The 13,573-nt window shown below is 43.6% G+C and overlaps 1 protein-coding gene and 1 long non-coding RNA gene across 3 annotated transcripts; both read right to left on the reverse strand.

Annotated features, from left to right (window-relative positions):
- Nucleotides 1–1,281: 1,281 nt before the first annotated feature.
- LOC112892122 lies at nt 1,282–2,989 on the reverse strand. The gene is made up of 3 exons (XR_003228670.1): nt 2,438–2,989; nt 2,165–2,323; nt 1,282–1,807 (listed from the first exon to the last, which is right to left on the reverse strand). It is a non-coding gene; the product is annotated as an uncharacterized LOC112892122 (long non-coding RNA).
- Nucleotides 2,990–3,307: 318 nt separating this feature from the next.
- LOC112892120 (probable serine/threonine-protein kinase PBL7) lies at nt 3,308–7,469 on the reverse strand. 2 transcript variants are annotated; one of them, XM_025959201.1, is made up of 5 exons: nt 7,152–7,469; nt 6,125–6,334; nt 5,731–5,920; nt 4,688–5,079; nt 3,308–4,201 (listed from the first exon to the last, which is right to left on the reverse strand). In XM_025959201.1, the coding sequence occupies exons 1-5, from the start codon at nt 7,203–7,205 to the stop codon at nt 3,725–3,727; spliced, it is 1,323 nt and encodes a 440-aa protein (XP_025814986.1). In that variant the 5' UTR covers nt 7,206–7,469; the 3' UTR covers nt 3,308–3,724. The 2 variants fall into 2 exon arrangements, with proteins under 2 accessions (XP_025814986.1, XP_025814985.1); XM_025959200.1 differs by having other exon boundaries at nt 6,125–6,312; nt 7,152–7,467.
- Between the last annotated feature and the right edge of the window lie 6,104 nt (nt 7,470–13,573).

Consider the following 13,573-nt stretch of genomic DNA (forward strand, 5'->3'; position numbering starts at 1 on the left):
TGTAACTGTTAAAAATTCCTTGGCTCCTGAATCGTGATACTATTTTTGTAGTCTTTTTTTTTTTACAATAGTGATAAGCCTTTGTAGTCTTGGCCCATTCAAGAGCAGTCTCCCATATTTCTTTTGTGCAAATCCGTGGTAAGTGCCTAATTTGTCGACTATTGTAAGATTCTTCACCTTTCTCCCTTTCCACGGGTTGGTTCTCCTTGGAATCTTTCCACGAACCATGTCATTCTCGATTGCTTAGTTATCTGCTTGGCATTTGAGGGTGCATTTCAGTAAGACCTGTACAGATTTCCAAAGCCAACATTTGCAGAAATGCTCTTCTGCGCTTGCATCCTCTTCATTCTTCGTTGGCAGAAGATGGCAACAAAATGGGTGTCATGATCAGCAGGGTAAGACGAGGATTTCGTTTTTCATGTTTGTCACCGTTGGGTTCTGCGTGTGGTTGGCTGCGCTGGAGCAGGCCATGACCTGATCCTATGCTTCTGGTCTTTATTATTTCCGTGAGGAGATTAGTATACTTTCTTTAGGCACCGCCACGACTTGCGAATAGACTACATACAGAGAAAAAGGATACGGGCGCGTTGTTCCGTTTGTTTGCTTCTGCGGTTTTCTTTGGCAATTGGCCCTCGAGGCTTTAGTCTTGAGAACGACCTATCCATGTCTCTGCACTACTTGTGGCTTTCCGTCCACAAAATTACTGAATTCAAATAGTATTTTCCTTTGATGATGTAGTTGATCAACATGTTGAAGAGTCGACAGTGTTGAAATGCTACAGCTACACAATTAGGTTTTGAAAAGTACGTAAGGTGGTACGCAACAACTGGTGGACCAGGCGGTGTACTGAGTGTCCGTCTTTTTGTATGCAAAGTAACATTTGAACGTTCATACATATGGTGGTCTTACCAAATTTCAGTTCAGTTGTTCATACTCTATGGTCAATTTTTAAGTGATTGTTTGAGCTTTTGACCAAGTCATCACCAGAACTCTCACAATTCTGTGGAGGCTCAAACATACTGTGGTCGTTGCGCAAAAATCACTCATACTCCATGTTTCGTTCATTTGCACTAAGGTTACTCAAACCTAGCTCAGTACATGTTTGTGCAAAGTTGCACCTTTCAAAACAAGATGTGGGGTTCAAGAAAATTCCTCCTCCGTCAAGAGAAACATAGAAAAAAAAAATCTACAACTGGTGTTTGATGAGGCTAGATGATACAGATGTGGATCAACCAAAAAGGATTTAAAGTTGTGTAACATACAACTGGTGTGTGTCAATATCATTTTTGGTGATGCAAATGGTGTGACCTTTAGGATGCATCGGATCTGTTCAAACCGCTGCTTCAACTTGCCGCCGTTGTACCGACCTACTCCACGAGGAACAATTTACATTCTTGTTGACAATACCTACCTAAATACAAAATTCAGTTTCGTATAAGCGTACGAGACGCCTGCATGGTCCATGGTACCGCAACGAAGCTCCAATAGAAAAACCTTTCACAGAGCAGTTGACCCAGAGGACATAAGACTCCAACTGCTATAACAAGGACATTTCCACGCATGCTTCTGCAACGAAGCCAAGGTACACGCTTCCTCTGCAGCGCCATTCACCAGGCTGCGAGAGCATGGGGAAGGTGTGCCTGCTCCCCGTCGACGAGAACATCCTCATCGCGCTGGCCTTCGTCGCCGTCGTCGCCCTGATGTTCATCGCCTTCCTGCAGCCGCCGCCGGGCCGCCGCCGCGGCTACTACTGCTAGCACGGCGAGCCTGGCAACGCCGTCGGTCGGAGTCCCCCAACTCTCTTTCCCTGTGATGTGATGTGATGTGAGTATATATAATTGGTGCGGTTCGTGGGTGATCTACGCTGGGATCCTCAAGTGTTGTGCCTCGTCGATTTGGAGTCTATACTCGACAGACATGCTGAGTTTTGGCTGAACTTGCGTTCTGCATGCTTACTACTAGCATTTTGTTACTCTGTATGTAGCCGTCATGGATTCTGCAGTTTGGTGTATGGTCTAGCTATTGTGCAATTCTTATCTGAACGAGTGATCAAAGTTTCTCCCCTGTTGTCACTGATTCATATTTTCTTACACACAGATTGATTTGAGCAGATGTCGCATGCATACATTTTGTGAAATGCAGATGTTCGTCAGAGAACTGAAACCTGAAGGAGGCGCCACCAGTTCCCAGCAAATACTGCTGAGGATTTTCGCATTGCTTTAACCGATCGATCATGAACGGCCTTTATTGATTAATGCGTCCATGGGTCGTTACCACCACTTGCCAAGAACCTAACCAATTGGGAACCTTTCGGAGCAAGTTCCTGTATGACAAGAAAAGATTCGTGAACATAGGCACCGAGAAATGGAACCACACCCGGTTCCTCCCGGAACAATCTTGTCCAAGACTTGTTAAAACTTTTTCGCAAGCAGCTTACTGTGTTGGTGTGTTCCTTGATCCTATCGACCTGGGAACTCGGTGACTATGACCGAAGTCACGAACAATTGAAGCTTCACAGCATTACGCGTCAAGCAACAGGGAAAACAAATTCAGTATAAATTTCAGGGGGGGAAAAATCAGTAAGCTGAATGTACTACCAGCCTACCGTGCAGTCGCACTTGGCTACTAGTCCAAATGAAATTTTGCTTACCGGCAGCGCCATTCATCGTAGCATTTCCATTACAGTTCCTACGGACCTTTAAAGATTCAGATTGCACTTTGTTGAAAATAACAATGCATACTTGGAAGATTCTACAAGAACTTGGAAATGGCAAGAGGGAGGAGTTGTCATGCTTTATGGCAAGACAAGAATTCTCTAAAATCAGATATTTTGCATAGTTGGATAAGGATAAGGAAAATTCTAATATTAGATATTTTGTAAAGAAGAGTGCGAAAGTTGCTACATGGCAACACTACAACATCCATAAGCACCTGTAAATAGAAGGTGCTCATCTCCCTCTTGCCATACCATAGCATAAGAGGTCTCAAGTAGGAGGTGGTAGCCATGTATGTAGTTGTGTCATGGTAGAGTAGCCACATAAAAAGTACAAGTCTTATGTTGTACTAAGTTATAATTAATAAAGAGTTGAGTTCTCTTATACAGAGTTGACCTTTAATGTTGGTATCTAGCTGAAGATCTTCTCAGTGTAGTATGGGTATAAGAACAGCAAAAGAGACGGTGTCATACTACTTTGGTACCACTTCTCGTAAGTCGGTATTAAGGTTAAAGCCACCAATTTCTCAACACACTTAAACAACACAAGCGACATGCACAGAATCTGAACGTGACAATAGCAGGAAAAAGCACTGAAGCTTTAATATGAATCATCCAAAAATATATATGTTGTAACACATACCATTTCATACATGTATGTTGATCCTATATTATGCATCCAAAAACATTGAACTACACAAAGGTTGCATACTCTACTGTGTCTATTATGGGGTTGTTACATGTACACAGTTCCCCAAGCAATTGAATATAATCAATGCTTGTCTATAAATCCATGTACGCAGTAAGACAAGTCTGGATACATTACACTCCACCGGTGAAATCTTCGAAGCGCTCACTCTGGTGAAGTTCTACACTTCCACTGCAATTATTCCTTATCTTTTCTAACAACCCTTAATGTAGTCTATAGTTTCCTTTCAAAATGTATGTGAAGTAAGCATATTTATCATGACATGTCAAAACTACTACAGAGGTCCCACTCTGTTCTGGTTGCTACCGCATTTTGCTTGCCTTCTCTTGGCGCCTCCAAGCCTCGGCCCATACATTAGCATCTGCTAGTGCACGCTCCCTATCAATGCCATTTGGAGCAACTCTACCCCTTCCTGCACGATATGAACCACTCCAGGAAGTTTCCTTCACTTCCGGTATGATGTGATTCATCCGGCAATGAACTGGTTGCTGGCTAGGCAATGTGGTGTCCTGGTTCATTTGATCGTCCAAAACCCTTGATGTCGAAGGCCCAGCACGGTTACGACGAGCAGCAGTGTTATTCCTATCATATGTTTGTGAGGCTAAATAAGAGAGAGCAGCAGCAACTTCCCTAATGGGAGGTCGGTTTTTAGCTTTCTTCTGCAAACACATTGCTGCAATAGCCAATGCCTGATATAAACCCCTCCTTGGATAGCGGCCATGCAACAAAGGATCAGCCATCCTGGGAAATTTCCTTTGATCTTTGAACAATGGACAGGCCTGTAGATAGATCGAAAATAAACCTCGAGGTTAATTTACATTGTGCCAACAAATTGGAGCCTGTATAATTCAAGCAACACTATAATACATGTGTTTGAAAATGTGAAAAATTCTAGAAAAGAATTAAGATGCATAGAAATAGAAGACTATTTTATAAAACTATTACAGCCAGAAAAGTATCCGGACAATGTACTCAAAAGTTTTTTCTTGAACAAAATATATTGAAAGTTGAAGCTCTCGCCAATCCTAACACATATACTGTGAAATTCTTATTTATTGTTAGACAGAAAGGAAAATAGGAAATATTAACCATAGCCAAAGTATCGAGAAAAAAAATCTAACAATAACAGCATGTTATTATACTTTAAAGCATTTGATATTATTCAGTAATTTGTCTTGGACACGTATTAATTTGTGTTTTAATTTTCTTCATACAAAAATGGCCATGGACCACTTCATTGCATTTTAAAACCGGTTAAAACATACCCATGGAACTAAGTCTTGTTCCTCGGGAGGCCGATTACTATCATGTGGTCTTCGCCCTGTAATTAGCTCAAGGAACACGACACCAAAACTATAGATGTCAGACTTAATTGTTAGCTGTCCAGTTGAGGCATATTCAGGAGCACAATAACCATGTGTCCCCATAACACGAGTTGTCACATGAGTCTTATCACCAACCGGACCAAGCTTAGCAAGTCCAAAGTCAGACAGCTTTGCATGATACCCTTCACCAAGAAGAATGTTTGATGGTTTAATATCTCGGTAAATGACTGGAGGATGTGCCTTATCATGCAAGTATTCCAAACCAGCAGCTGCACCGGCAGCTATCTTCATCCTTGTTTTCCAATCTAGAGGTTCTTGATCAGGTGCAAGATCTGTTGAAAGTATCAAAGTTAATTTTTAATGGCGTGTCCAGAAAGTAACAGCAAAAAATAAGAATGAAATACATGTAATACAACCAGGAGTAAAGAAACGCTAACCATGACAGAAGCAGGAAATCAGCAACAAAAACTTGAAGGTAAATGACATATCAGGGGCACTTGAATCCTTAAGAAGCCAAAGCCAATGCCTTATAAATTTTATTCAATGTATTGGTTATGGTAAACTCTAGCTAGGTAGCATCTCGAATCTGAAGTTCGTCCACATTTCTGCTATCTTTCCTGAATGGATAGCTAAACGAGTAGAGCATTCTGTAAACTAGAACTGTTTATCTTACCATGTTTGACTACGTTCAGTCTACATTTCTGCCTCTCTCTCCTAATTTGTGAAAAGAACATAAAGTTGAATAGTGGAGCATTCCCGCATGCTAGAAAAGTTTATCTGGCCATGTTGGAGTATTTAAATATGCTTAAAGGGAAAAAAATTGATGTTGGGCATGATACTGAAAGGTCCTACAATCTACGAAATACCCAATGCTTTTATATTACAGTGTTCTGATAATACTACAAATGGAACCTAGAAAACTTTTAAGTTGCCCCCAGTGCTGATGATATTATTCATTTCCAATATAAACGAAAGAAACTAACCATGCAGATGGTCTTCTAGAGATCCCAATGGCATATACTCATAGACAAGCAAACGCTGATCACCATCAACGCAGTATCCAAACAAATTGACTAGATTTGGGTGATGCAGGAGGTTGAGCATGAGAACCTCCACAAGGAATTCTCTGTTCCCCTGAAGCCCATTTAGATCAAGTTTTTTTACTGCAACAACCTGCCATGTAGCAAATTCTGAAGCAGCATTAGACATGAATAAAGTAAAAATTAGAGTACCATACTTTCAACATTTCACATTTCCATCAGCAAAATGAAATATTCATATCAGCATCTTCGAGTATGCAGTGGAATCTTGTTGCCAGACTGTAGTCGCTTGCAGCATAACTAGATCAAATGAGAAACATGACTAGCAAATACAAACCTGCCCATCACTAAGAGTAGCCTTGTACACACAACCAAAGCCTCCTCGCCCCAAAAGACAATCCTCCCTGAAGTTTTTAGTAGCATCAGCAAGCTGATGTAATGGGAAGATGATAGCTTCATCATGTCTACTGATTGATTGGGTTCCTTCTATATCTACAATGCTCCCAGTGTTCAGCGGGCAACTTTCTGAAGATTTTGAATAAACCCACTGTCAATGACCCATTTTAAAACAAAAGATAAATCCAATGTCAATAAAATAAGGATACAGCATGCGAAGAAAAAAGACAAGATAAGCAGGAAAAATTAAACAAGAATAACAACAATTTTCTTATAGCTCTTCCCTGCTTTTCATACATTCATGTTAACATTGTTTTCCTTCTATAATCTAGTGTGATCTCTCTTTTCATTGTACCTCTTTTTCTTGTCCCCCTTTCGTCTGTATTCCTGGATAGATAGTCTGTTCTTTGATTGTAATTAAAACCATGTAATTATCTCTGTATTTTTGGAATAAGAGTTCAGGGAAGGGTTGTCATAGTTTTTTTTAAAAAACACGCTGTAGACATAAAAAAAAAAGAGACGACCCGAACAAACATAAAAACAGTTTTCTAATAGTGGGACTTTGGGTGCAACTTAAGGGATTTTCATGAGGCTGGCTACGACAAGAAAAATAGACTTGCTATTCAGAATGAATAAAAAAGTTCTTGATATTTATAATTCTAAATTCTTCAGCCCCGTAAAGTACTAGTAAACAACCCATTTGGATTGACCGTGCAGAACTCTATCGAGTTCACAAAGCGCAAGACTTCATCCTATTTTCTACCGCAGAATTAAACGAGCCTCTGATATCAAAAACAAGTTCAGCTCCACAAAATGGATGCTACAAGAGTAGCAGGGCCTTGCATACCAAGAACAAAGACAGCACCAGAACAAAGCATCAATAAATTTCCCTCAAAAACACAAAGCACCAATAAACGAAACGAAAACACAAGAAAGGGAGCCATGCGCCCATGCGCGCCGTCCATCACCTGAGGCGACTTGGTGATTGATCTTGAACTGCTCCCCTTCCTTCTCCTCGTCATCCTCCTCCTGAGGACACCGGCACAAGCACGCCAAGAACCCCATCTCTCATCACCCGACCCAAGGCCCGGCAGGAGGAGATAAGAAGTGAAACACCCAGTCCCTACCCGCACGGGGAGGAGGCGTTGGGTCGCCGGGGTATCAATCGAGGACTGCTGCAGCTGCCAAAGAAACGGATCAGTTTTTCCAGGTCCGTCCAGAACGAGAGGGAAAAGGAGAGGAGAGGAGATGGAAGGATAACGGCGTGCGCCCAAAAAGTATGCTCTCACGGGAGGAGGAGAAAGAAATTGTAAAAGAAAAACTGATGGAAAGCGGAAAACAAAAAACGGTGGGGAGGAAAAGCGGAAAAGTCAGCATCGATGGGGATGTCGGGGACTCACTAACTGCAGGGCTAACGGTTAATTAATAAGGTTTAATTTGCAGGACAAATTGCAGTCATATCCCTCTGGAGTTAGTTATTTGTACCTTACCAAGAAAACTGGTACCGAAGGAGGACTTCAATGACACCGTTTCAAATGCCTATCGGCCAAGACCGGCCTAGCCTGGCCACAAAATTTTGACGCAATGTTTCAAAAAAAAATTGGATGAAAAAACGCAATAGAAAACTTATTACTGTCATACTGTGTTGGATTAAAGTGATATTGTTACTTCATTATATGAATCAATATAGATTTTGTTCACTTCGACTTGCAATTTTGCAAAGGCTTATAAATTAGGTAATGTTTACATAATTTCTTGAGTATGGGGTCTAAACCGCCTCAGCCTTTTTGTTGAAGACGAGGCCCCTGTTTGGCCAGATCTAAAAATGAGCTAGCTCGGTCAAATCTTGTTACTGATCACTTTATCATACTTACTTGCCTGTAATTACGGAAAGATCGGTTAAAATATTATGGATAGGCCATTTTGCGATCTACTAGTACTTTCTTATGTCAAGAAGTCTGGTCCATCTCATCACTACCTAATATGATTTGCAGAGTAAAAAAGAGTTAACTTTTGGAACAAGTGAGACGTAAGTGCGACTGCTCGTGGTTGTTTTTTCTTTCTTTTTCAATTTGTTACCTAACGTAAAAAAGACCTACTATGCAATATGGCGGGATGCAGACTGAAAGGGAAATCTAAACATTTGTTTGGGACGTATCCGCAAATTTCCCTTGCACTCCTTCACTGGCGCCGCCATCGTCTGCAAGAGTCTTCCACGCAGACTGTGACTGGTCGGAAGCAGGAGCACCGAGCCAGTACCAGCGCCACAGCACGCATGCTGGGCATGGCGTTGACAAGTCAACCACCGGCTGCTGCAGAGCTACCACGTGGATTAAGCTACTCCCCTAATTGTCCGCCGATTATTAGGCGTGCGATCAGACCTAATCTCCAACCATCCGTCTCTGTGCAAGCTGAACAGATCGCACGAAACGAGGCCACGCCGCGATGCTAATCGCCCAACTAATCGGCGCCTGATGAGGAGTAAGTAACGAGGCCGCATCCGAATTCCTGACGGCCGCGCGCCATGGCTGTCGCGGCCGCACGGTGAGGTGAGGTGAGGTGAAGGCGACCCCGTGACGCCGGTGGCGGCGCGGTGCGCCCCGCGCCGCGCGCACGTCGCGCGGGCGGGCGGCGGGCACGCGAAGAAAAGGACCCCCCTTTCGGGGCCGGGGCAGGCGCGGCGGCAAAGAAAGGGGGCGCGCGGCGGGCGGGGTCCCTCTCAGGGCAGATCGCGTCGCGCGCACGGCACCACTTTTCCCCCCTCTGTGCCTGTGTGTGTGGTTGGGTCGGCGCGGTCGTTTGACGGAGGAGCTAGACGACCGTGTGGCATGGCGCGTGGCCCGTGGCGTCGTGCGGCGCCACCCACCTGTCCCGCGCCGCCGCGCCGGGCCCGGGCGCCCGGCTGGCTGAGGTGGAAGCACAGCGGCGTGCCTGCAACAGGGCCTGTTTTTTTACTAAACTTTAAACTCTAGTCCCGCTGTTTAAATATTAATTATAAATATTAAATATAGTTTAATTATAAAACTAATGGTATAAATAGAGCCTAATTCGCGAGACGTATCAATTAAATCTAATTAATTAGTGATTTGACCATCTATGCTATAGTAAACATATGCTAATAATAGATTAATTAGATTTAATAGATTCGTATTATGAATTAGCACTGGTTTAGTTTTATAATTAGTTTATATTTAATCTCTCTATTTGGTATCAAACATCATCTGGATTAAACTGGGATCCGATCGCGACGCGTAAGTACAGGAGCGCGCTTGTGACTGTGATGGGAAGGATGCGAGAGGGTGTTCGAAGAGCATACGATACCTTACCGAGGCGGCCGGCCGGATATGGCGATCGGCGAGCGCCGGAGCGCGGCGCCGTCGGGTGCGCCGGGCATGCCGGTGGCGTCGCTCGCCGCGCGTACGTCCTGCTTCTAGCAGTAGTTCTTATTATACGGCCCTAGAATGAGTAGTTGCTGCCGCTGGAATCGATTAGCTAGCACCAGTAGGCCGTGACCAAGTTACTTTTTTTTATCGGAATAAACACGAGTCATTGGATTCCATAGTAGTCTAGCTAGACAAAGGAAAAGTAAAAAAAAAGAAAAAGAACAATCGAGCTAGCTAGTTACGACCATGTGCTTCTTCAAGACAAGGTGCACAGGCTTGGATTAATCTGTCCGTCAGCTCTCAAGAAGATTACTTACTTTAGAGCTGGCAGCCCGGAGCTTTGTGAGGAACTCGCGAGTGACGATTACATGACGTGACGCGCGTCGCAAACGTACCAGTAGCTCCGTGTCATTTTCGCGGTCAGGCACACGTGGGAAACCAGCAGCGTCCGATGGGCTCCGCAGCGGTAGTGGGCTTCGCACGACCGGTTTGACTACTGGTCTCCTCCCTTTTGACTATGGATGCCAGTTTAGGGTTTCCTTGGGACGGCTCCGCCCGGAGTGGCTCCGGCTCCGCGCTACAGAGATCGCTACTGTGTCCCGCTGTAGTGATGAGAAAACGGCTCCAGCTCCCTGCTATATTTACCAAGGTAATGGAAAGAGCAGCCGGAGCTGCGTTTCCTGGCTCCCTCCGGCTCCAGGCCAAATGGGGCCTTAGTTAGGGATTATTCGGACTACTGAAGTAAATTTTAATCATGTTATGTTCAATATTTAAATACCAATTAGAAGTATTAAATATAGGTTAATTATAAAAACAATTGCATAAATAGAGACTAATTCGCGAGATGAATCCATTAAATATAATTACTCTATAATTTGGCAATATTGTGATACATTAAATATAGATTAATTAGACTTAATAGATTCATATCGTGAATTAATTTATTTATCCAATTAATTTTATAATTAGCTCATATTTAGTCAATTAATTTTATATTTTTTATATTTAGCCCTTCTAATTGCCATAAAACACTTAATATAACTCGGACCAAAAATTAAAAATTAATTCCTGAATCAACAGACCTCTGGTTCGGTACACTCACCAGGGTATCATGAATGTATGAGGTCGATGGCGCCCTTAAGATGGGTCCCACGATGGGATGACGTCGCTGCCCTAGGTACCAGGTCGAGAGCAGCCATAAGCTGGGCCCCGCATCAAAATTAAAAAAATCTCCCAATCTCGTCTCCTTCGCTCCATTTCTCAGGCCATCTGTCGCTCCGTTACCCACCAGCAGCGCCATCGTACTAGCTTCTGCTCGCTGTCGAATTTTTTAATCCTTGAGATTGGGTCTCGAGCCTGAGGCCGGTCCTAAGCTTTTTCAGCTAAAACCCCTGCTTAGGACCTCCCTTGTTCCCACACTCCGGATGCCCTATACTGTACAGCAGAGGATGGGAATGGGTACCAGTGAATCGGTGATCCATTAGGTACTCAGGGTAACATGCTGTGCCGAGTATGGGGCTTCTCTGCCCTATAAATATGTTGGCAACTAATATCTTTTCATCTTTTCATAGGATGTTCCTGTGTATCTTACATCCATTAGGTCTGTATATACATGTGACAAGTGGTGGTCCTTTGCAGCGTAAGACCTTCCACAACGTGTGTCCAGAGTGATGCTTGAAGAGGAAAGAGATGATCAGAGCATCACTCCTCACGTTGTGGCTGGCGATGCCTACCAAATCTGGAGCGGAGCAACAACAAGCTTCGGTGACCGTCCAATAAAAAATATTTAGTTGCTAATCTCCTTGTCCCTCCGCCTGCTGTTGCTCACCTTGGATGATGGGAGCAGAGAGTACCAATAATTTATTTCATGCAGACCCACACATTTATATAGCTTGCATGCCTAAACTTTTACACACTGCAGCTCTCATAGTCCCGATGCCTGTTTACTCACTGTAGAGCTCATTTTTTCCTAGCATCACTAGCACATTATAGAGGACCTAACGTAGAGGGAGCAAAAACTATAACAGTTCTAATTATGTATATCTCCTACCTTTTGCCTACAACTATTCTAAACAAAATGAAAAAATTCTTCTCTATCTCTAGAGTTCTATACTTATACGAGGTGGCGGGTAGTGGAATTTGAGACATGAGGCAGGTGGTATGAGTGACTACATGTTTCCTCTTTTGCATCTCCAGCAGATTACTCATCATTCTTCCTAATACCAAAAGACTATCGTTTTAGTAATGGGAGGTGCTCTAGCAGATTACCAATTCCATCGCCAATACCAAAATTTTTTTGTGATCGCGAAAGCACACCTCTCTCTTGCTCAAACGTAGGGGATTTCTTTCTCCATCCTATCTATTGAGTAATATGTTACAACACTAATTACTAAAAATAGAAAAATATTATTGATGATGGGGAGAAAAAATATATAGAATATGAGAGATAAGCAATCTGCTGAAGATGCAAATTCCGGCCGGATTTCAAACATGTGGGTCAATGCCCTCCAATACAACAAGCCAATGACCATGTATCCTTTTGCGCGAGGATGACAATCGTTGCGAGCAGGCTCTAAGCGTGACGCGTTCTTCTTATTCGCGCACAGCAGTTCCGTCCTGTCCCATTATCTTCGCTTCTTCCTCATGGTTCCTTCCTCCGTGCCTCACATTGCCACTCCGAGAATTGTAGTTAAGAGATGGTTTTGCTAGACCCGGAAATAATTGTGATTTCTGGCACGAAGGCCGATCGATCCATTTTTCGTTTATGGAAAATTTCGTTTAATGTCTCTCGGTGCGTAGCTAGAACGACACATGTTCCCAGCTCTAAGTTGCCAATTTTCACACCATTTATTTATTTGTCGCTTTGGCAAAACCTCCGGAGATGCACGCAAACGGGGTGTTTGGTTCTAGTGGATTTATTTTAAGTTCCATCACATCGGATGTTAATTAGAGTATTAAATATAGATTAATGATAAAATAAATTTCAAAATCCTAGCCTTATTCGCGATTAGTTCGTGATTAATCCATATAATGCTACAGTAAATGTATGCTAATTATGAATTAATTAGACTTAATAGATTCGTCTAGTGAATAAATCTGCAGTTAGTTTTATAATTAGCTTATATTTAATCTTTCTAATTGATATCGAAATATTTGATGAGATACGGTTTAAAATAAGTTAGAGGGAAGAAAAACAACCTCTAATGCTATGCCTGCGACCTTTTTCAGGCAGCGGGCCCTGCCACTCGTGCTTTCTCCATCTCGCACAGTTGCACGTCCTGTTCCCGTACGATGTCACCTGCGTAGATCCATCAGTTGATGTGTTGGCACTTGAATTATATTATTCCTCTCTCTCTCTCTCTCTCTGAGGCGACAGACATCTTCTCTCTTGACAACAGGTACCACACCAGGCGGTAGCACGGGGCCGGGCCTTGGATCTCATTGCATCTGCGGGCGAGAGGTCGATCATGGTGGTGAAGGCTAATAAAGAAACCATGATCGATCTAGCTCCTGTTTGTTTTTTTTTATTTTTTTGAAAATTAAGCTCCTGTTTGTACTCCAATTTTTTATTTTTTAAAAAAAGAAATTTCCCAGCCGTTTCGCGAAAGTAAGCGCGCACGTGCGCCGGCGCTGAAAACGCCGTGCGTACGCGCGCCCTTTTCCGCGCCCCGTTTCTTCCTTCTCACGTTACGCTCCCTGCCCCGCTGCGCGTGTCGCCGCCGGCCCGTCGTCCTGCGAGCGACCATGATGGCACCGGTTGACCCTGCCCGCTCTCAAGAGCAGCTCGCGCCTCGCGTTCGCGTACACGTCCGTGCACGCGCTCGTGCGTAGGCCCGGGGCAATGCAGCTAGAGTGCCTTTTTCTACTGGTAGGGTGGGGCGTACGTATGGCAGATGTGGCCGGGCTGGGCCCCGGTATGTGCCATGTGAAAAGAATGTAGTACGGTGTGGTCGAGCCCGGACCACGGTGTATTATTATTATTAGTCAGCTAGCAGATCAGTCTGCTC

This window comes from Panicum hallii, chromosome 5 (assembly GCF_002211085.1).
Source record: "Panicum hallii strain FIL2 chromosome 5, PHallii_v3.1, whole genome shotgun sequence".
NCBI lineage: Eukaryota > Viridiplantae > Streptophyta > Magnoliopsida > Poales > Poaceae > Panicum > Panicum hallii.

Bases quoted from the DNA above. Each gene is read 5' to 3' on its own strand.
- LOC112892120 (XM_025959200.1), bottom strand. From the start codon at position 7,248: ATGGGGTTCTTGGCGTGCTTGTGCCGGTGTCCTCAGGAGGAGGATGAC. The intron at 5,921-6,124 runs GTTTGTATTTGC...GCTACATGGCAG, and splicing joins CTACTCTTAGTGATGGGCAG to GTTGTTGCAGTAAAAAAACT. The intron at 5,080-5,730 runs GTTAGTTTCTTT...TACTTTCAACAG, and splicing joins TCTAGAAGACCATCTGCATG to ATCTTGCACCTGATCAAGAA.